The sequence below is a fragment of the Diabrotica virgifera genome, chromosome 6 (assembly GCF_917563875.1).
Source record: "Diabrotica virgifera virgifera chromosome 6, PGI_DIABVI_V3a".
Classification (NCBI taxonomy): Eukaryota; Metazoa; Arthropoda; class Insecta; order Coleoptera; family Chrysomelidae; genus Diabrotica; species Diabrotica virgifera.
The window spans coordinates 9,780,365-9,802,691 of NC_065448.1; the positions used below are offsets into that span (position 1 = coordinate 9,780,365).

At 33.7% G+C, this 22,327-nt stretch overlaps 1 protein-coding gene across 37 annotated transcripts in view; it reads left to right on the forward strand.

Annotated features, from left to right (window-relative positions):
* Nucleotides 1–22,327, forward strand: part of LOC114332075 (basement membrane-specific heparan sulfate proteoglycan core protein) — a 1,202,649-nt gene that overhangs the window by 1,175,766 nt on the left and 4,556 nt on the right. For all 37 annotated transcript variants that reach the window (XM_028281834.2, XM_028281940.2, XM_050653272.1 and 34 more), the window contains 3 exons: nt 348–705; nt 1,114–1,311; nt 7,898–8,261. In XM_028281834.2, coding sequence (XP_028137635.2) covers nt 348–705; nt 1,114–1,311; nt 7,898–8,261 — 920 coding nt within the window. The remainder of the gene's footprint in view (nt 1–347; nt 706–1,113; nt 1,312–7,897; nt 8,262–22,327) is intronic.

Here is a 22,327-nt window from a genome sequence, read left to right on the forward strand (position 1 = left end):
TAACTTGCTAAAAACGTTATAAACGATTCATATTCATAATCGATCTCATTCAAAATTTGGTGTCTGAGTGAATTTGGTGCTCATACGAGATTATTTATTGTGTGGTGCTAATAAAACGCTTTTTTTAATTAAGAATCCGGCTAGAAGGACCAAGCTGTAAAAAAATCTACGAAAAATGTCAGTAGGTAGTTCAGATTTCTTTTCTAGATGGGGCTAGGAGTTATAGTACTGGACAAATGCTTTTCTGCTTCACGTGTCGTCCTAGCATTTTATTAAATTGGATATCTATTTTTCACACTGTATTATTAGAACGGATTGATAATAAATCATTGTATCTTCATTTTTAGATTAATCTTGCTGGTATCGATATCAATCTGATCCAAAACATAACGGACTCGGCCAACGTACGTGACTGCAGCGCCGAAGACGAGAACGAGAATACCATCTCCGGTGGCAATACCGAAAGACCATTCAGGCACGTCAGCTGTTCCAACAAACCATGCCAGAACGGTGGACAATGCTACCCTCTATCGCCTACTGAATACCAATGCGCTTGCGCTCCGGGATTCACGGGCAGAAACTGTGAAACCTCAGAAAACAAGTGTGATCCCAATCCATGTGAGAACCAAGGTACCTGCAGTCTGAAGAATTCCCAATACGTATGCGATTGCGCCCTTGGATTTACTGGACGTAACTGTGACCAAGGTAAGCAGTATATTTATTAATTTTACAACTAGACTAGACAAACCAACCTAGAACCTAAAGGAAAGGAAAGGTTGCTGGTTCACCTTAACAGAATACATCAGAATACATTACATCATTATCAAGTCATATAAATTTGAAACAAGTTATACAAGGCTACATGCTGTCTAGGATCTCCATCATGCCAAAAAGTTTTTCTACATCACTGAGATAGTAGAGAAGAGTAATTGTAAAAATTGTGCAATGCCTTTTTGGCTTGATATGAGGGCGATTCTATGCAGCTTGTAGCGTTGTATTGTTGTATAAAATATAACATCGCTACTTATACAAAATTGTGAGTTTTTTGCTTTTTTTTTCAATATTTTGTTACAATTTTTAAACTTACGTTATCTAATTTGTTCTTTTTTCCAGTTACCGAACTTCGAAACGACGCCCACTTTGATGGAAATGGTTATCTAGAGTTTAACAGAGACCTTCTCGCTCACCGTGATGGTGAACAAGAACTTATAGCCCTGGAATTATCCACAAACCAATCGAGCGGACTTATTTTCTGGCACGGGCAGACTCCAGATGCTGATGGAAATGGCCACGACTACATTGCCTTAGCAAGTAAGTAAAAAATCTCAATCAGACTAACTTTTTCGATTGGCCGGCCCCAGTTTTTAAACACAGCCCTTTGGAACGACCCTTTCAGAACTCTCCTGAGTTTTAAGAGCTCTTCTGTGTTTCACCCATTGCATCCATTCAACTGGACCAAGAATATTATAGCAGGAAATTTATTCTGCAATAATACAACTTCTTCTTCTTCAGGTGCCATCTCCGCTACGGAGGTTGGCAATCATCATAGCTATTTTAATTTTTGAGGCAGTAGCTCTAAATAGTTGTTTCGAGCTGCATCCAAACCACTCTCTCAGGTTCTTCAATAATACAACTAAAGAACTGCAAAGCACTAGGCCCCGATAATATAAAAGCAGAACTACTTAAACTAATGAACAACGAATCAATAGCAGTAATCACAAATATTCTCGATAACATATACAACTCTTTAGAAATACCAACAGAATGGTTGAAGTCTGAGTCTATTGCAATTCCAAAAAAACTAGGAGCAAAAAAATGCGAAGGATACTGTAGAATAAGTCTTATGAGTTATGGTACGTTTAGCAGTAAATGGTTGACTTCAATGGTCAATACTTGTACTGGTACTTCAATAGTATAAAAGGCCCGGTTTCAGGTAAAATTTAAATATGTTTGAATGTTTGTTTTTTCTATATCTTAGCAATTAAAATAGATTTAATTTATTTTAAAACTCATTTGAAAACATTAATTTAGGGTATATAAGGCAAAGCAAAATATTTTACATCCGTTTTTTTTTGTTTTTGTCGTCGTAATTATTGTAAATTTTGTGGATTCTTTGCTTTATTATAGGAGTACCGTCTAGTCAGTGTTAATTGTCAAAAGATTAACTCTGTCTACCTCGGTTGCTTATCGCTCCCGGTAGGTCTTAACAATGGGCCAGGTCAGATAAATTTAATAATATTTACGACCGCACTAATTGAAGTCAACCATTTACTGCTAAACAAACCATATCTCCCGAAATTGTTCCCAAAGATAATCCGTAAGAGAATTTACAAGCTGTGTGAAAGTCAAATTCTCCCCAACCAGTTCGGGTTCTTGATGCTGTTGTAACCTCGGAAACCTTTTTTTTTTGATGGTGCTAGACAGGTCACCGATGGAGACACTGCGACGGCAGCCAGATGGTAGGTGGGAAGCGAGTCGTGGGTTCGAAACTAGCTTTTGGAACGTGAAAGGGAGCCAAGAGAAGAAATAGGTAAAGATAAGACAAGAGAAGGTAGATAAGAGAAGAGAAACAGATAAAAAGATAGATAGGTAAAATTACCTAAGATAAGAGAAGAGATACAGGGCGCCACTTAACTTTTTGGGGTTGCAAGGGGAAAATTAAGAAACCTTAGAAACGAAAACAGGTAGGTAAGGAAAGATAATGAGGTTCTGAGACCAAATACCAGAAAAGATATAGACAGTTAATTAGTTAATATTTAGCGGTAATTTCTTTTATCAGGGAACTTATTAATAGTAGATAAATAAAACTAGTAAAATAAATAAAAAAAACAATATATTAACAAATGGCTCACCAGAAGGGTGAGTCAAAAAAAAAACACAAGAAATAAAGAGACGACAATATACCAGAAGGGTGAGTCCAAAAAAAAAACACAAGAAATAAAGAGAAGACAATATACACCAATAAGAACTGCACCAACAATTAATGTGTTGTGGTGTACAGTTAGAAATAAACAATAATTATGATAGAATAAACACAAGTATCATATTATAACAAAAACATGCACAATTAAAAACACAGTAAAGAGAGCCTGGTTATGAATAAAAAAAAAAACAAATCAAGCATCTATAATGAGAAACCTCTCTTTACTAGTTTAGGGCTTATATCGAGATAACTGATATGGTAAACTTAATGATTGATAGAAAATATAAAGTACAAAGATATAATAAAATTGAATGCAAAGCATACAAAGTTAACAAATGTTTACTGTTCAAAAATCAAAAACCAGCCCGCACTTGGTTTTATAAACAAAAAGCCAATCGCACAGCCATTAAGGAATTAGTGAATGTTTGTACTTAGTTTTGACAATGAAAAGTTTTATTAATGAATAAAAAACTATCGAGGAAATCGCTGATGAGATTCATCGGAGGTTAGCCTTAACCACAGATGAAGATATGTTGAGGTAGATAGCCCCTAGATTGCTCTATTTTTGGAAATAGTATTAGGTAGGATTATTAAGACACTTACAGTTGCTCTGCCTCTGAATTTGCACTGACTCTATATTATTTACTTTACTTAGTAAGCAGACACTGAAGTTATTTGGTAATTGAACCTAATCGGATGTTAGATCCAATTACAGATACGATACGAGAGTGAATATCACTCAGATAAGATATATTGTAGGTAAGGTAGATGGTAGATAAGGTATTAGATACTAGACAGACGTCTGTACCCCACGATACCCTGCCACGAAGTTCCTTTTTCTCTTCGCAATCTTTGCGATGCTTTCCTTCTAAAAAAGTGGGGATATAATCTCCCTACTCAAAAAAATTGCATTTCTCAAAAGGAACCGACCTATTTGCGTTTTTAAGTAAAGTAACGTTATTTGAGTTGTAAAGTGTTAAAAAAATAGATCCTTTGAAATAGGGTCGCGCTTCAAACAGACCGCAAGAGGAAGCAACGAACCTAACGGGGGTTTTCGAAAGGGAAAGTTAATTGAAATATTACCGAAACGGAGAGTGATCATAAAACCTGGTAATGCCCATTCCCTCTTTGAATAGAATGGAATGGTGTCGCGAAAAAAGGTCGCCAACAATTGGTCGAGCGAAAAAATGTCGCGCACATTTGAGCGCGTATCAAAAGGTCGCCGGCGAAAAAACAGCGCCGACGAAATAAGGTCGCGTGCAATTGATCGCGCGAAAAAAGATCGCGTCATGGTTTACATTATTAAAACCATTCAATTGGTTTTCAAAAAGGGTTCTAAAGAAATTCTATTTGCATACTTTAACTTTATGCATTATGAGCCGATTAGTCTTGGAATTCCATCTAATTACTTTTTAATGTATTTTGGATGTATAAGAGGATGGGAAAAATAACGTATATCTAAATACTTTTTAATGTATTTTGGATGTGTAGGAAGATGGGAAATATAGGAGAATGGGAAATTATTCCATATGGTATTTTCAGGTTATTCAAGTGAATATACTTGAAAATTGAACAATTTTTAACATGAAGAAAGTATTTTTTTTGTTCTACGTGAATAATTTTAATATATGGATCTAAATTCTGTGCCTGTTATATAATTTTTAACCACAATATCATTATTTTATTTGGGAAATTTTATTTTAATAAAGATGGTAGCCCTTAACCTACCCTATCTATATGTAGTATATACCCTGTAAAATATATTAAGCTTATATTAAAACTTACTCTTAAATAACCAAGGGTAAATTTTGCGACACTGCCAAGTCGTGAAATAATACCTCTAGGTACTTTCCCTACAACATTTACAGTTAAAATTACCTTAATTCGACCATTAAATTGGTCGAACATTTTACATGATCAATTTCAAATAGGATTATTTACTTCCAATTATTTTCCTATTATTTAAAGTGGAAAATAAAACTAAAGTCATTTAGAAGTCAATATTGGGTTGACGAAATTTTTTTACCAATAGGTTAAAATGACTAATAAGAAAATATTTAACTGTTTGGGTCATTATTTAACAGCAATCCTTTAGTTCTATTGCATCATCTAAATCTGACCTAAGCCTGGATTAAGTGTGAAGGAAAGTTAAAGTATGCAAATGAAAACATATTTTCTGACGCGATCTTTTTTCGCGCGATCAATTGCACGCGACCTTATTTCGTCGGCGCTGTTTTTTCGCCGGCGACCTTTTGATACGCGCTCAAATGTGCGCGACATTTTTTCGCTCGACCAATTGTTGGCGACCTTTTGTCGTAGATCCGAATGGAATACCTAACGGAATTTTAGTAGTGAATGCCTTGGAAGGTTTATATACGAAACAGATAACAATACTAGTTTATTAGGGTCTCTATAACTTATTTGTGTTTGTCGTACCGACAACGAAATGTGCTAGTACCGCTAAGTTTCTACCGTTAGGGTAATAAAATTAGCCAGGGGTAGTTATTTACGAAAACGGCCATAGGCGTACCCGTAATGAGTGCTAGCGGGCTTAAAATTTAACCCAACAGTTATATTAATTATAAACTAATCCTATTATATAAAAAAATGTTACACTGTTGGTACGAGATAGGCTTTGTTCTCAATACAAGTCTCATTCCAGAGATACAGAGACGTCAATTGCGACGTATACGCTTGTCTGGTTTCATCACCCAACTTTAATAGCTCGCAGATTGATTTGGTACTTTGACCTGCAGTTAGGTCCCGGAGAGGTATAATGAAAGAAAATTAAATTTAGCTCATTATACAAAGAAAGTTGGAAGACCGAAGATCACGAGGAAGATCCCCAACAAGATGGATCGATCAAATTACGGGAATATGCAAAAGACCTATGCATGAATTAAAAGAAATGACCAGAGACAGAGATCTTTGGAGACGGACAATACACGACATCACGTCGACCACTACACTCCCTCCGGGGGGTCAGGATTGAAGAGAGAGAGAGAGTTAAACGTTAGTCTACTGTACCACCTGCTGTACCACTTTTTGCAGTATTTATGCTTCATCTACGGTTGTCCAACGGTGAAAAAATGTTTTGAATTTGATGAAGACGTACTAGAAGGTACTTAAAATGTCCTGGTGGATATTTTTAAGACACTTCTTCTTTACGTGTCATCTCCGCGACGAAGGTTGGCAATCATCATTGCTATTCTAACTTTTGACACTACAGCCCGAAAAAGTTCAGTTGAGCTACATCCAAATAATTCTCTGAGATTTCTCAGCCAGGACATTTTTCTTCTACCTACGCTGCGCCTTCCTTGAATCTTTCCCTGCATTACTAATTTTCGGAGCTCATATCTGTCACCACGTGTTATGTGACCCAAGTATTGCAGTTTTCTTATTTTTATTGAATCCAGTATCTCCCTGCTGTTCTCTATTCTTCTTCATTGGTTATTCTGTCTGTCCATGAGATTGTCAGCATTCTTCGATATGTCCACATTTCAAATGCTTCCAACCTATTGAGACATTGTTTATTAAGAGTCTACGTTTCCAAACCATACAAAAGAACAGAAAATACATAACATTTTAGTACACGTTTTCTAAGATTTAGGCTGAGGTATCTACTAAATAATATTTGTTTTATTTTATTGAATGCACTTCTAGCCTTTTCTATTCTAACTCTGATTTCTTTGGTATAATCGTTTGTTTCATTAATGTTTGTCCCTAAATAGTTATAATTCTGAACTCGTTCTATCTAATTTACGTGAAGATTGATGTTTCTAATATTTTTCTTTGATATAACGAATGAATTTTGTTTTCTTTATGTTTAGTGGCAGACCAAATTCTTTGCTCGTTGCAACAACCTTACACTCTAAGCGTTTATTAGGCCATTTTCCTTCGTTTTATTTATAAAGTAATTAAGATGTCGACTACAAGCAATCTTCTTCTTTTTCAGGTGCCATCTTCGCTCCGGAGGTTGGCAATCATCATAGCTATTTTAATTTTTGAGGCAGTAGCTCTAATAAAGAGTTGTTTTGAGCTGCATCCCAACCATTCTCTCAGGTTCTTCAGCCATGAAATTCGTCTTCTTCCGATGCTTCTTCTGTCATCTATTTTTCCTTGCATTATGAGTTGCCATACTTCTCGCCCCGTATCACATGTCCGAGATACTGTAGCTTTCTTTCTTTAATTGTAAATTCAACTTCCTTCTCTTTACCTATTCTTCTCAGTACTTCATTGTTCGTAACTCTATCTACCCAGGAAACCCTCATAATTCTTCTATATGTCCACATTTCAAAGGCGTTAAGTCGTCTCATTGTCTCTACATTTAACGTCCATGATTTCACTCCATAGTATAGTACACTGTATACGTAACATTTTGTTAAGCGTACTTTAAGAGATAATGTTAAATCTTTACTACATAGGACCTTTTTCATTTTCATAAAATTAGAATGTGCTTTTTCGATTCTGACTTTGATTTCTGCAGTGTAGTCATTCTTTTCTGTTATAAGTGTTCGTAGGTAATTGTACTTTTTTACTCTTTCGATCTGCTGGCCCTCTACTATCAAGATTTCGTTAGTATTATGGTTGTTTTTACTAATTTTCATAAACTTCGTCTTTTTGATATTGAGAGAGATTCCGTACTCCCTATTACACCTTACTATTTTACTCATGAGTCTTTGCAGGTCTTGTATCGGCTATTATCGGCTATTATCACTGTATCATCTGGATATCTGATGTTGTTAACTAAAACTCCATTTACTCTTATGCCGACTGTTTTATCTTCCAGAGTTTCTCGCAAAACCTCTCCAGAATAAGCGTTAAATAATAGAGGTGATAGTATGCAGCCTTGCCGGACTCCTCTCTTTATTTCCATTTCTTCAGATTTTTCTTTTTCAATTCTTACTATTGCTCGCTGATTATAATAGAGGTGTGTTATTAAGCAATAGATTGTACTATTTTCTTAATTTTCAGTTAAAAACGGATACCTCGAATACAGCTTCGACCTCGGCAATGGCGCAGTCAATATAAGGAACAAGAAACGCCGCATCGACGACGGCGACAGACACAGCGTCATCTTGAAGCGCGACGGCAAACGCGGTTCCATAGAAGTAGACAACACTTGGGTAGAAGAGGGCGAGGCCGAAGGATCATCGACGTCGCTCAACGCCGAAGGCAACATCTACATCGGCGGCACGCCGAACATCTCCAGGATGACGGGAAATAAGTTCACGAAAGGCTTTAACGGATGCATCCATGGATTCGAATTACAAAATTCCCAAAGATTAGATTTAGGAATAAAGGCTATAAACGGCTTGAACGTCAAGCCTTGTTCTAGGTGAGTTTTTCGATATTACTATTAAATTTCCAATAAAGAACCAATGTCTTTTGTACCAGATGATTGTATATACAGGGCGCGGCAATAGTGCGAGAAACTCCAAATATTCATTAATCGTAAAAGAGCCAAAAAAATTGTTAGAGTACAAGATGGGACATAGATAGGATCACATTTTAAAAATATTTTAAAGAGCCACCCTCATTGGCAGAGTGAAACAAACTTTTTAATGAAATACCCTGTATATTTCTACATTTTTGAATTCTATGTTCTCGTTTTCTTAAGGTATTGCAATAATACGAAGCATTTTAAAAGATAATTACGTTTTTTTTATTAATTTGGTAGAAATATTAACACCAAGTGTACAGGTTTCGTAGAAACTTTGAATTATTGAATTCTGAGTACAACACTCTGTATTTTAGTAGTTTAATGAAATGCTATTTTATGGTACTTTATTATTTATTAAACATTCCCTATACTTAATTGCTTTATTTTGTGAGTTCTTTGTGATTCTTTGAGCCAAACATTAATTATTGCAAACAAATTAAGTAAAATTTTATTACGCTGGCCATGAAAATATTAAATCAAAAGTAATTTTTAGACAAAAAATACATAATAATCTCAACTGATTTGTAATTTGTTAATATTGTTGAATGAGATCAAAATAACTATGTAAATGTAAGTAGTTAAAATTATTGGTGTGTAAAATATAAATAAAATCACAAAATATTCTACTTACTTGGTCATTGCTTTGACACTAAACTTGCTTAAAAGTTTGACATTAGACTATTTTTATCGTTCCCGTTGCTTTGTTTTTGTTACTGCACAAGTTCCCTGATAATAGTACGAGGGAAATTGCAAATTATTTTAAAATTAGTGGTAGTAGTGCAGAAAGAATTTAAAAAAAGAACAAGATGCACCCATGTCCCAATTGCATCAAGGCTTAAATAAGATGACTTAAAAAGGTAAAATTTTTTCGGGGAGTGAATTATACAACTTCCAATCTACTCTGGGCTAATTAGCAAAATACAAGGAAAAGTTATTTACCAGCAATTTTATTGCTGGAATCGAATCTTATTATTGTATGTATTAATAATATAGATATGCAAAGTCTGCAGATAGTGTGCTACTTTTTTATAAACAAAATGGCGCCGACAAATCGTGTTTTTTTCAATTTTTGCTTTATAACTCCAAAGATTTTAACTTTAGACCAAAAACACCCAGATAAAAATTCACCGCAATTAAATTCTGCATAGAGACGTGTTTTTTCCGATTTACTTCGACGAAAACTTTCCCCGGAAAAAGCGGGTTTTTCCAACAACATCTTTAATTTTCAACTAAACTTTTAGATAAGTAGTTGTTAATCAATAATTAAATAACTTGGTAACGTAAAAGCACTTTCCGTCTATATTATAATTCCAGAAGTCTGTGGAAATTGAATGAACAGTTTCGCAACAATTAAAATGTTAATTAAAAATTTACGGTCGCTATAATGACGACAATAATTATGATGCATAACAATAACTATGATTTTTTCATAAAAAGACACTATACCTATCTAATGTACTTTACAGAATTGAAATTGAGCTATTTAAGCGGCCTCAGGAATATTTTAAAATTATAAACAATTTTTTGGTTTATAAACAAATAGAATATCTCGGGAAATATGAAACTAAATAAAATTGTGAAAATGGTATTCAAAAGATAGCGACAGGGCGCTTATTTTAAAAGAAAAGACGTTTAATTATGACGAGCGGTTCCTGAGATACAACCGGTCAAAGTTGACCGGAATTTACGGCAAAGATATAAACAATAGGATCATAATTTTCAAACCATCACCTTTTTATTTTTGTCCTCTTTTTCCACACCAATTTTCATATCTTTAAAATCCTCATAACATATATTATTATTATAAAAACTATCGATAATACGTGTGAAAATTGCCAAAAATAGCAAAATTCCAATCAATAATTAGGTTGAAGAAAATGTAACCCTCAAGGTTCAAAATCGGTATACGTTAACAAAATGCATTTTCTCGGCTTCCCATGGAGCAATTTCCTTCATTCTTTTTTTGATTCCTAATAACTCGAGTAGAGCCATCGAACTAACGCATTATTAAATGTCAAACTTGCTTTTGTTTTGTTATAATAGATTAATTTATTTATAAGAACAGAAAATTACATATTTTTTCCAGTTGTAGGCTTTTTTTTAGATAAACTTACTACAAGTGTACCTTTTAAAGTTAAAAACATAAATATTCTCATTTGAAAGCTGTATAATTATTTAAACAATTTTTATTTAAACAAATTAAAATATTGTGTTATAATAAATAAATTAATTTATTATAACAAAAGAAAAGCAAGTTTGACATTTAATAATGCGTTAGTTCGATGGGTCTACTCGAGTTACTTGGGAGCAAAAAAAGAATGAAGGAAATTGCTCCATGGGAAGCCGAGAAAATGCATTTTTTTAACATATACCGATTTTGAACTTTGAGGGTTACATTTTCTCCAACCTAATTTTTGATTGGAATTTTGCTATTTTTGGTAATTTTCACACGTATTATTGATAGTTTTTATTATAATAATATATGTTATGAGGATTTTAAAGATATGAAAGTTGGTGTGGAGAAAGAGGACAAAAATAAAAAGGTGATGGTTTGAAAATTATGATCCTATTGTTTATATCTTTGCCGTAAATTTCGGTCAACTTTGACCGATTGTATCTAAGGAACTACTCGTCATAATTAAACGTTTTTTCTTTTAAAACAAGCGTCCAGCCGCTGTCTTGCGAATAACGTTTTACAATGTAATTTAGTTTAATATTTCCTGAGATATTCCATTTGTTTATAAGCCAAAAAATTGTTTATAATTTTAAAATATTCCTGAGACCGCTTAAATAGTCCAATTTCAATTCTGTAAAGTACATTAGATAGGTATAGTGTGTTTTTATGAAAAAATCATAGTTATTCTTATGCACCATAATTATTGTCGTTATTATAGCGACCGTAAATTTTTAATTAACATTTCAATTGTTGCTAAACTGTTCATTCAATTTCCATCGGCTTCTGGAATTATAATATATACGGAAAGGGCTTTTACATTACCAAGTTATTTAATTATTGATTAACAACTAGGTACTTATTTAAAAGTTTAGTTGAAATTAAAGATTTTGTTGGAAAAACCCGCTTTTTCCGGGGAAAGTTTTCGTCGAAGTAAACCGGAAAAAACACGTCTCTATGCAGAATTTAATTGCGGTGAATTTTTATTTGGGTGTTTTTGGTCTAAAGTTAAAATCTTTGGAGTTATAGAGCAAAAATTGAAAAAAACGATTTTCGGGCGCCATTTTGTTTATAAAAAAAGTAGCACACTATCTGCGGACTTTGCATGTCTATATTATTAATATATACAATCATAAGATTCGATTCCAGCAATAAAATTGCTGGTACATAAATAACTTTTCCCAAAAATGGCCTATTCTCCGATAATCAGCCCAGACTAATCCTCATTACATTCTTACCCACAGTTAAACAAGCTGGTCGTTGAATGCATTTTGCTGAAATTCTTGGAAATTATATCATGGGACACTACTTTTTCGACCATCATGTAACTGGAGAAATTTATTTACATTTTTGGACAAATAATTGCCATAATTGTTGAAAGCAGTATCTTTGAACAAATGTCAGAGAATGTTGACATTACATGACGGCGCTGCTGTACATCACAATTTTTTACCGGAAAATGGGTAGGAATATTTTACTGGAAGATGGTTTTCTTGTTATTTTTGTTGAAAATTACATTATGTTACATTTAATTTTATTATTTTATTTGTATATTGAACATCACTTCACTTTATGTCAATTTATTAATGGATTTAAATTTAGATTTTTTTATAATTCTTTGGGTGCAAATATCTATTATCTTCACTGTCTGATTGTCAAAGTCTTAGTAGGATGTTTTTATAAAGATTTGACACACCAACAATCTTAACTACTAAGTATTTTAATATATCATCCAATATTAACAGATTACGGATCAGTTTCGATTATTATGTAGATTTTTTCTTAAAATTATTTTTGATTTAATATTTTCCTGACCAACCTAATAAAATTTCATCTAATTGTTGTTGCCATTAGTGCCAAAGAATCACGAATAATTCACAAATTAAAGCAATTAGGAAATGCTTAAGAAATTATAATATACCATAAAATAGCATTCATTACGATACTAAAATACAAGGAGTATAATTCATACACTCTTTATTCATATAAAATATGTTTAAACCTCACTCAAAGTCAATAATCAAGTTATTATAAGCTCTTGGATTCAGTAAGCTCGAGTTACATTGAAATGGCATGCTTGTTATTATTTAAAAGTGTATATAAACATAACATGTGTATAACATAAAATATATGCAGGTAAGTAAAAACACAGAAATAAGGCAGCCACAAAATATAACAATAGGAGAATAAAACATTGAGGGGGTAAAAAACTTTACATACTTGGGATCCCTAGTCACATCTGATAATAACGTAGCAGAGGAAGTGAAGAGGCGAATATTTATTGCCAATAAAAGTTATCATGGCTTAATTCGGCAACTAAGATCAGACAACGTCGCAAGGAAAACAAAATGCCAAATATACAAAACCCTAATAAGACCGGTACTCACATACGGCTCAGAAACCTGGACACTCACTAAAAGAGAGGAAACATTGTTAACCACCTTTGAAAGAAAAATCTTGCGACACATATATAAGGGCACAAAAGAAAATGGAATTTGGCGAAGAAGGTACAACTTTGAACTATACGAAATATACCAGGATCCAGATATCATAACATTCATTAAAATAGGACGGCTGCGTTGGATGGGACATGTAGAAAGAATGGAAGAAGGCGAAATACCAAACAAAATATTCAAACAGATGCCAGTAGGAAAAAGAACAAGAGGAAGACCGAAGCTGAGATATTTAGAACAAATAGAAAATGATATAAAAACCTTAAAAATAAAAAACTGGAGAAAAAAAGCACGAAACAGATCAGAGTGGAGAAGAATCCTGGAACAGGCCAAGACCCAGAAAGGGCTGTCGAGCCAATGATGATGATGATATAAACATAACGGAGGTGATAAATAATTATTGCAGTTAGTGTTTATTAATGTAAAGGCGATTGCGACATGCCGTTGGGCTAGGTCGCTACTATTGTTAATGTTTATACTCGCAGCTCGAACACCAGTAATAAGGTATAATTTAGTCAGATTGAAGTCGTATTTATTATCCAATTAGTTAAATAAGGACTAAAGCCACTTAATCTCAACAACCAATCATATTTTCGTTACAGGGTGTTTCGTTAAAAAAAAAACTCGAAAACTTACATGTAAGAAAATCCACCAACTTTTAACTTAACAATTGTATTCGTATCTTTTACGACAAACCTGGCTTGCCGCACCTGGTATAATGAATTCGTGATTAGAATAGTTCTAGCTATCATAGTTTACCACTACCTGTTTTTTAGTTGTTTTTTTCGGAACCGGAAGTAAAAAGTCGACTATTTCCACGCTAGGTCAGATTAATAAGTTATATTTAAAACAAGGCATTGGTTCTTGAGCAAATTCCCCAGTTTTTGACGCTGAATTAACCTGTTGTGCTATTTTCACGCTGCCTATGTCTAGACTGCGATGGATTCCGTCCTCTCTGGTATTCGCAGATAGCGATCAATTCGATGAGATAGTAGAACCCCCTCCTGTAAATATAATCCATCCCAAACCTTCCAGTTGTGCTCAAACCATCCACAGCATCCACGTTTATTGCGTCTGCTGGTTAAGTTATATCTTGTTACATCTAACAGCTTGCGTCTGACATTAGATGATCTTTATATGACTTAATAAAATGCAATAAATATGTTGGGGTAGTGTTGAGGAAATTGGAACCGAGCGGTTAATCAATTATTGATGTCTCATTTGACTCTACTGAGTGGTGCTAACACTCAGGAAGCTTTGATGCTAGATTTCCGCCAAAAATTATTAAACCCACTGCTTAAAAATGTGTGTGGACTACCAATGTGGTTTAAGGCCTAAACTATTGATTTTTGATTAAATATTTACTATTAGACAAATGCTTGAAAAGTATTGGGAGTATAATCAAGACGTACATCACATCTTTATAAAATGATTCAATCATCCTACACTATGTAAACACTCTGGAAGGCAATGGTCGAGCTGGGCGTACCCAAGAAACGAGCTGCGGCAACGCAGATGTGTGCAAGTACCTCCTTTGCACAAGTAAAATGGGGGGGGGGGGGGGGGGAATATCAAATGTTTTCTGCCTAAATTCTGGACTGGCATAGGAAGATCCATTATCCCCATTGTTGTTTAACCTGGCCTTAGAATATGTTATGCGAAAAACTTACAAAACCAAACAGTATACAAAAATCAAACCAAACATAGCTACTCTGGGAGCAAAAATCGTACTCGCTTTGCCGATGACGTAGATGCAGTACATAGCATAATCAACATAAGAGGTCATTTTCTCAAGCTTTGAAGAAGCTGCATTAAACATCGGTCTAAATTTAAATGAAGACAAAACAAAATACATGGTCGTTTCAATACAAGATTGATGGTTAATAAGACAAAATTTGACTATAAACGAACATAACTTCGAAGTGTTTAAAGGGTTTAAATATCTGGGAGTAACAATCACCAATGACAACAAAATAGAACGAGAAGTTAAAACGCGAAATATGGGGGGAAACATATTTTTACTTACAATGCAACATTTAATGAAGTCAAAATTTCTCTCACGATGTACAAAAATCCAGATATACAAGACCATAATACGACCAGCAGTCGCAGACGGAAGCGAAACATGGATGCTAATCAAAAGAGAAGTAAATAAATTTTGCTAGTGTGAGAACGTAAAATTCTTCGAATGGTGTGGCCCTTGCAGAGACAGCATGACAAACGAATGGAAGCGCAGACACAGTAACGAGTAAGAGTCTCTCTTCGGAAAGGAAAATATGGTCAGATATATCAAGTCCTATAGACTAAAACGGGCAGGGCATGTAATACGCAGTAACGACAATCGCGTTATAAACAATGTATTTCAGAATAGACCAGATGGGCGAAGGTCGCAGGACGACCTAGAAAAAGGTGAACAGATGCAGTCAGAGAAGATCTGGAGAAAATGGGACTGTGGCAATGGGGAATAGTGACACAGGATCAACAAACATGGAACGCAATAGTAAACGCGGCAAAGACCCCCGAAGAGTTGTAGCGCATGAGGATGACTGTTTAAAAATGTTTAAAAACAAAATCAAGCAAAAAAAGTCATGGTATCAGACGGGGATATATTTGGTGCCTCTTTTACAAGCATCTACAAATATTTATAATCAGAAATTTCGTATTTGCACGTGGAATGTAAGAAGCCTTTATCGATCTCTAGCTGCAACTCTACTCATACAAGATATGCATGGAGCCAATGCACACATCATTGCTTTACAGGAGATGGACTTGCTCAAGAAGAAGAACTGAAGAAAAAGAACTACAGTATCTACTACAGCAGACAAATTTGTTACAGGATTTATTTTGAGCAGTGGAACCGTAACCAAAGAGAATGAGGATAATGAACAAGACATATTCTGTGAGACACTATACCAGGAGTGCGATAAGTGCCCAAAAAATGATGTTAAAATATTAGCAGTATACTCTAATGCCAAAGTCGAAAGAGAGCATATAGGTACATACATATTTTCTTCCATCATTGGTAAAAAGTGTAGACTCAAATGACAACAGAGTCCAAATTATCTCATTTATATTCCTTAATATGTTTTTTTTTATTTTTTTTTTGAAAATGGAGCAACAGCTATAGGACCCCTAAAGTCTAGATAAACGCAGCCAATTAAAAACACATCTTATTGCCCTTCTATTCAGCTTCCGCTTAGTCTTCCATTTTGTATTTTCTTACTTAGTTTTTCTGAATGTTCTATAAATGTGTAAATTCGCTTTATTTATAAAGATATAACTTTTTTCGTTTCTCTGTATCTTGTTCAGTCTTTAGGTCCGATTCTTGTCTACAGAAAGATTTAGGTACCAATTCTTTTAAAACTCCGATTTTCGTCTCAGCAATAATTATTGGTATAGTCGGTTCGCTAAACCCAGACACAACTGGCTAGTGATTTTTGTAGGCAATTTTTTTGTTTTTTGCCAATTTTAGCCAAATTACTAACTATTTAGTAATAATTAACTATTTAATAATTCTTTTATTTCCAATTTTACCAAACTGGCAAAATTACTTACTAAAATCACTAGCCAGCTGTGTCTGAGTTTAGCGAACCGACTATAAATATAACCAAGTACACTTCGCGTCAAAAAAAACTGGTACAACTCTTATAAGCGAAAATCGTGTTTTTCAAGTTGTGTAAGTTGATCTTGTCACAAGTGTCATTCTAATTTCTAGGGCAACGTTGCCAGTCCAACGAAAATATTATATAAAACTAGGTAAAAACGGGGCTGTGCGACAGACCGCATTTTTTAATATACTAAAAACTAAAACAATTGTAATTTTCCGTCATCTCAATTAGGTATTCATACATTGATTCGTGTTTTATTATAATTTATGAAAATATTTCAATTCAAAAATAATGATAGATAATAAATCTTGACATGACTTTAAATTATCATGTTTAATGTCAAATCGAGAGGTGTGATTGGTTTCTCGTAAATTGTAGGACAAAACTGCATTAAGTTGTGTAGAATAAATAAAACACACTATAAAAATTAAAAATTTAATTTGAAATTAATACAAAATGAATAACTTTTACAGTAAACAAGTGTGGAATTTAAATATATGTATTACAATTCGAAATATACATTTTAAACGTTATTTTTTTGTATTTAGATTTAGTGCAATTCCGTTGTCTGTGGTGGCAACAACGAAGTGATTCACGAACAATAATTGTCAGTCTGAACACAGGTTTACATTGGGAAAAAAAAGTGTACCAGTTTTATACGACGCGAAGTGTACATGCTTTGCCATGTGTCAATGTTGACATATGACACAGAACATAGGTAATGTCTTAATGCCAAGAAACATCAAAAGCTAAAAATGAATGCAGGATATTACTATAATTAACAGTATCATGTACAAAAAGTATTATAAAACCAAGAAACACATTGTAAATGGAGAGAAAAAAAAAGATTATGCAATAAAAAAGAATATAGATCGGCATAGACTTTCTCATGTTTCGGCATTTGCAGGTGACACAGAACGTAAAATTTGTATGTCAAGAAACGTCAGAACCTTGGTGCACGATATGAATATGTTAATTAGTAATACCAGGAGCAAAAAAATTAACTTCAGTTAAAAACCGATCTAATAGAAAGACAGAACACTAAACAGAAGTATATAATTTACCATATCTCAGCAAGAAGAGTTGAATACCTGGCAGAGATCATTACTAGAAAAGTGGGGATATACAGTGTAGATTTGGAATATAGAACAGAATAGGTCAGGAATAGGATGGACAAAAATATACAAGTTTCTTTATTACTCAGCACGAAATTCAAACATTACTTTTTGGCCACTTTCGAATTACTATTCTTCTATACGCATGCTTGCGAATCAGACGATATTTATAGTGTTGCCTTATGTACAGTAATAAAATTTTTCTTAGGACGCTGTATAATTTTCGTAATCGGTTCTTGCATTATTGTCAAGAGCTTGTTGAATTACTGGTTGCCTATCATGTAGGTAACACATCAGAATTATTTCTTCGATATAACTGCTGCAATCAAAACTATTGATATTGTGTACTCGATATAAAAATCGATTGCTAACAATCAATATTATCTACATAGAGTTATATATTAGCATAGAGAGAGTGTCATTCAGAGCGAAGTGACGACACCATCTTTTTTATTGGGATTAGTGCTGTTTCACTCTTACGCATAGTAAAGCTGCTACAGTTGTCCTCCTCTTCCGTGCCTATATTCACACTGAATGTCATCATAGATTTTCGATACAATGTGTTAGAAAGAGATGCAGCAAACCAGTCCATGAGATCTTGTCGTCAGGAAGCGCGGAAGATAGGCTCCCTCTATGTTAATATATACCTCTATGATTATCTATATAATATACGTAAATCTAAATCCTACAATCGCTGGGTTCCGATTTCCTTGTCCTTTCCCGATGTGTTGTGCTAGACAATAGGTATTTTTATTACGTTAAAATATAATATATAGATATTGTATCATATCATATCAAAATTTTTATTGTTATGTTGACGATTCGTATATTTATAAGGATATAGCGTAAGGAAGAACGTATACCTTTTGTTATATCCCTAATTTTTGTATCCGAGGGTGCAGGGTGCTTTAAAGACTAGCCAAATGTCTGTAAAATTGATCAGAAGGGTTAAAAATACTAGGCTTGGAAATAGTCCGTTCTTTAACGGTAAAATATTGCAAAACCTCTCAATTTTAAAGAACCGCTTGGATTGACATGAAATTTGGCATACACATAGCTAACAAGTCAAAGAGAAAAAGTGATATTGTGCCAATATGTGCTTTTGCGCTGGGGGTGGTTTTCACCCCCTTTGGGGGGTGAAAAAATATTTGTCCAAAGAAAGTCAGGAAATGGATATACTGGCTAATTTTAAGTAACTTTTGTTCTATAGAGTTTTTTCACTAAGTCAATACTTTTTGAGTTATTTGGCAGTGAATATGTTCATTTTTTCAACAAAATAACCACACTTTTAGACGGTTTCTCGCAAATAACTCAAATAGTATGTATTTTGTCGAAAAAACATTCTTAGCAAAAATATAGCCTGTAAAAAATTTAAAAAATGGTGTATATATCACGTCTCCACACCTAGTAGAAGCAGAGTTATAGCTAATGAAAAATAGGTTAATATTCGTCAAATTCCAAATGGAATACTTTAACGTGAAATAACCAAAAATGAAGCACATTTCGGGGAAAACTCATTACAACTTATTTAAAGTGTTTAAAAAAAGCTTCATTTTTGTTAAAAAAAATTTCTGGCATCAAAATTAAACAAGTTACGCTCAAAATAAAGTTAGTCCCTTTTGGTTTTGGTAAAAAAATCGAGAAAATCACCTCCTAATTAGTATATTAAATGAACTTAATCGTTACGACTTCACACGTTTCTTGACTCGTGTATATATTGTTTATATGATCTGTAAGTTTCATCGGTTTAAAGTCCTTATTATTGAAAGGGCTGTAGTTAAAAGGGGTTGAACGGGTCACTGATCACGAATGTATGCAAATTTAGAAACACCAAATCTAAATAAATTTTTGTGTAACAGAAAAACAAAAAAATACATGATATTTAGACAAGCAAATCTAACTTTTTTTGTTTTTCGAGATTTTTGGTATCTAATAATTTTTAAGTTATTTTGAAAAAAAGCATATTTTTCAAAATTTAAATTTTTAAAAATTTTACTTTGAAACCAAATTTTTTTCAAAAATAAGCACTTTGAATCGATCAAACTTACAGATCATATAAGCACAACATAAGTAAAATAATTTGTGGAGCGGTAACGATTAATTTAATTTAAGTTGCTAATTAGGGGGTGGTCTTCCCGATTTTTTTTTGCAAAAACAAAAGGGACCAACTTTGTTTTGAGCGTAACTTGCTTAAATTTAATGCTAGAAACTTTTTGTAAAAACCGAAATAAAGCTTTTTTTAAACACTTTAAAAAAGTTATAATAAGTTTTCCCCAAAAAGTGCTTAATTTTTTAAATAATATGTCACGTCGAAATATTCTATTTGAAATTTGGTGAATATGAATCTATTTTTCATTGGCTATAACTCTGGTTCTACGAGATCCAGAGACCTAACGCGTACACCATATTTTTACTTTTTTATAGGCCATATTTTTGCTAAGAACGTTTTTTTCGACAAAGTACTTACTCTTTGAGTTATTTGCGAAAAACCGTCTAAAAATGTGGTTATTTTGTTGAAAAATGAACATATTCACTTGCAAATAACTCGAAAAGTGTTGACTTGGTGAAAAAGCTCTATAGAACAAAAGTTACTTAAAATTAGTCAGTTTACCCATTTCCGGACTTAGTTTGGACATATATTTTTTCATCGCCAAGAGGGGGTGAAAGTCACCCCCAGGGCAAAAGCACACATCGGCACAATATCACTTTTTTTCTTTGACATGTAATGACATGTTTGGCATTTCTATATGTATGCCAAATTTCATGTCAATCCAAGCGGTTCTTTAAAATTTAGAGCAAAAACCGTGAAAGAATGGACTAAAAGCTTGAATGGCTTGGAAGCCTGGACACTAAGATAAGTGCATCTGAGTATTCTAAATAAGTTAGTCGCCTTTGAATTTTGGTGTTACAGAAGAATTCTACCAAAGAATGTCAAACATGGAAGTAACTAGACGGATAGGAAATGAAGCGGAAATAATATTAACTTTCAAACGACAAAAACTTAGTAAATCAAGGAATTAATTAATACCAGAAAATACCTTTCATTACATTGAATCCAGACAACAAGGAAAATCAGAAATTGGACAAATAAAAGAAAATATTGGCAGCTTTTGACGATCAATAGGGGAACAGGTGTAAATGGAGCACAAAAAAAGTTCCCAGAGGGTAGAGCAACCAGCAGTTCAAATGTGACGCACACGAACTTGCCATACTCTTCAACGAAATCTTAAAAACAACAATAGTGTCTAATGTGGTAGTAAAGTCCATTTATGATGACTACCATGAAAGTATATCTACACCTGCTGTCTTAAAGAAGAGAATTATAGAGGTGTAAAGGCGATGAAACTGTTTACAAAACTGTAAAAACGAAATGTCAAAAAAATAATTATGAGCAATATTCTTAATTAGACAACTTAAACAAAAAATCCATCGAACACACCAAACTGCTTTCGCCTGCTTTGAAGATTTGACAAAACCACTTTAGGTTAATTTAGTTACTTTGAGTACATTATCAGAAAAGCAGATACTACATCTACCACGTAAAGATATATGCCGAGAAAGAATATGAATAGAAAAGACTGTAGGAAAACTCTTGACGATACCCAAACACATCATAGATTTGTTTAACACAGTGTACAAAACAGGACACATACCGAAACAATGGTCAATGGTCACTCACCACCTTTTTTCTTATGCCTAAAAATACAAACGCTAGATATTGCAATCAATATAAAACAATATGATTAATGAGTCATGTTCTCAAATTATTCTTGAAAGTAATACATGATCGTATAAATAAAAGGTCTGGTGTCAGAAACTAACTAGGAATCAGAGAGACAAGATAATATGATAGTTCAAAGATGCAGGGATATGAATGTGGATGAGCATTTGGCAAAGTTAGACATGAAACTTAGTCCAAATTCGAAAGAATCGAAATAATAAACACAATATAATTATAAAGTTACAATATCTGGGACACGTAATGACGGGACAGCGATATAAAATGCCAAGACTGATAATACAGGGAAAGATAAGAGGCGGAGGAAGGAGTATAGGAAGAAGGAGAGTGTCATGGTTGAAGCAAAAGCAGCAAGAGTAAGTGGTTGCCTCTGAGAAACTATATGGAGAAACAAATATCTGACCACGGAAAGCAAAATGAAAGTAATGCAAGACAACAGTAAGACCAATTCTGCAGCGGAGGCAAGGATCCATACAAGAAAGACGAAACAACAAATCAACAATATCGAAATGAAAGTATTAAGATCAATAACGGGGATATCATTAAGAGACAGACAAAGCAACAGAAGCATAAGCGAACAATGTAAAATTCAAAATATTAACAGGTGGATAAAAACAAGAAAAAAAAACTGGAACGAACATGTAAACCGAATGGAACCAGATAGATTAGCGAACATCTGTATAAACAACAATCCGTATAACAGAAGACCCGTTGGAAGGCGGCCGAAAAGGTTCAAAGACAATGTGCAGTCAAAAATAACTGAAACAGAATAAGAGGCGGACAAACAGTCGCACGAGGAATAAGTCATTAATGGCAGGTCTTTAAATGTTGAACCTCTCTCTCGGCGAGACAAAACATTAGGGTTATGTTAAT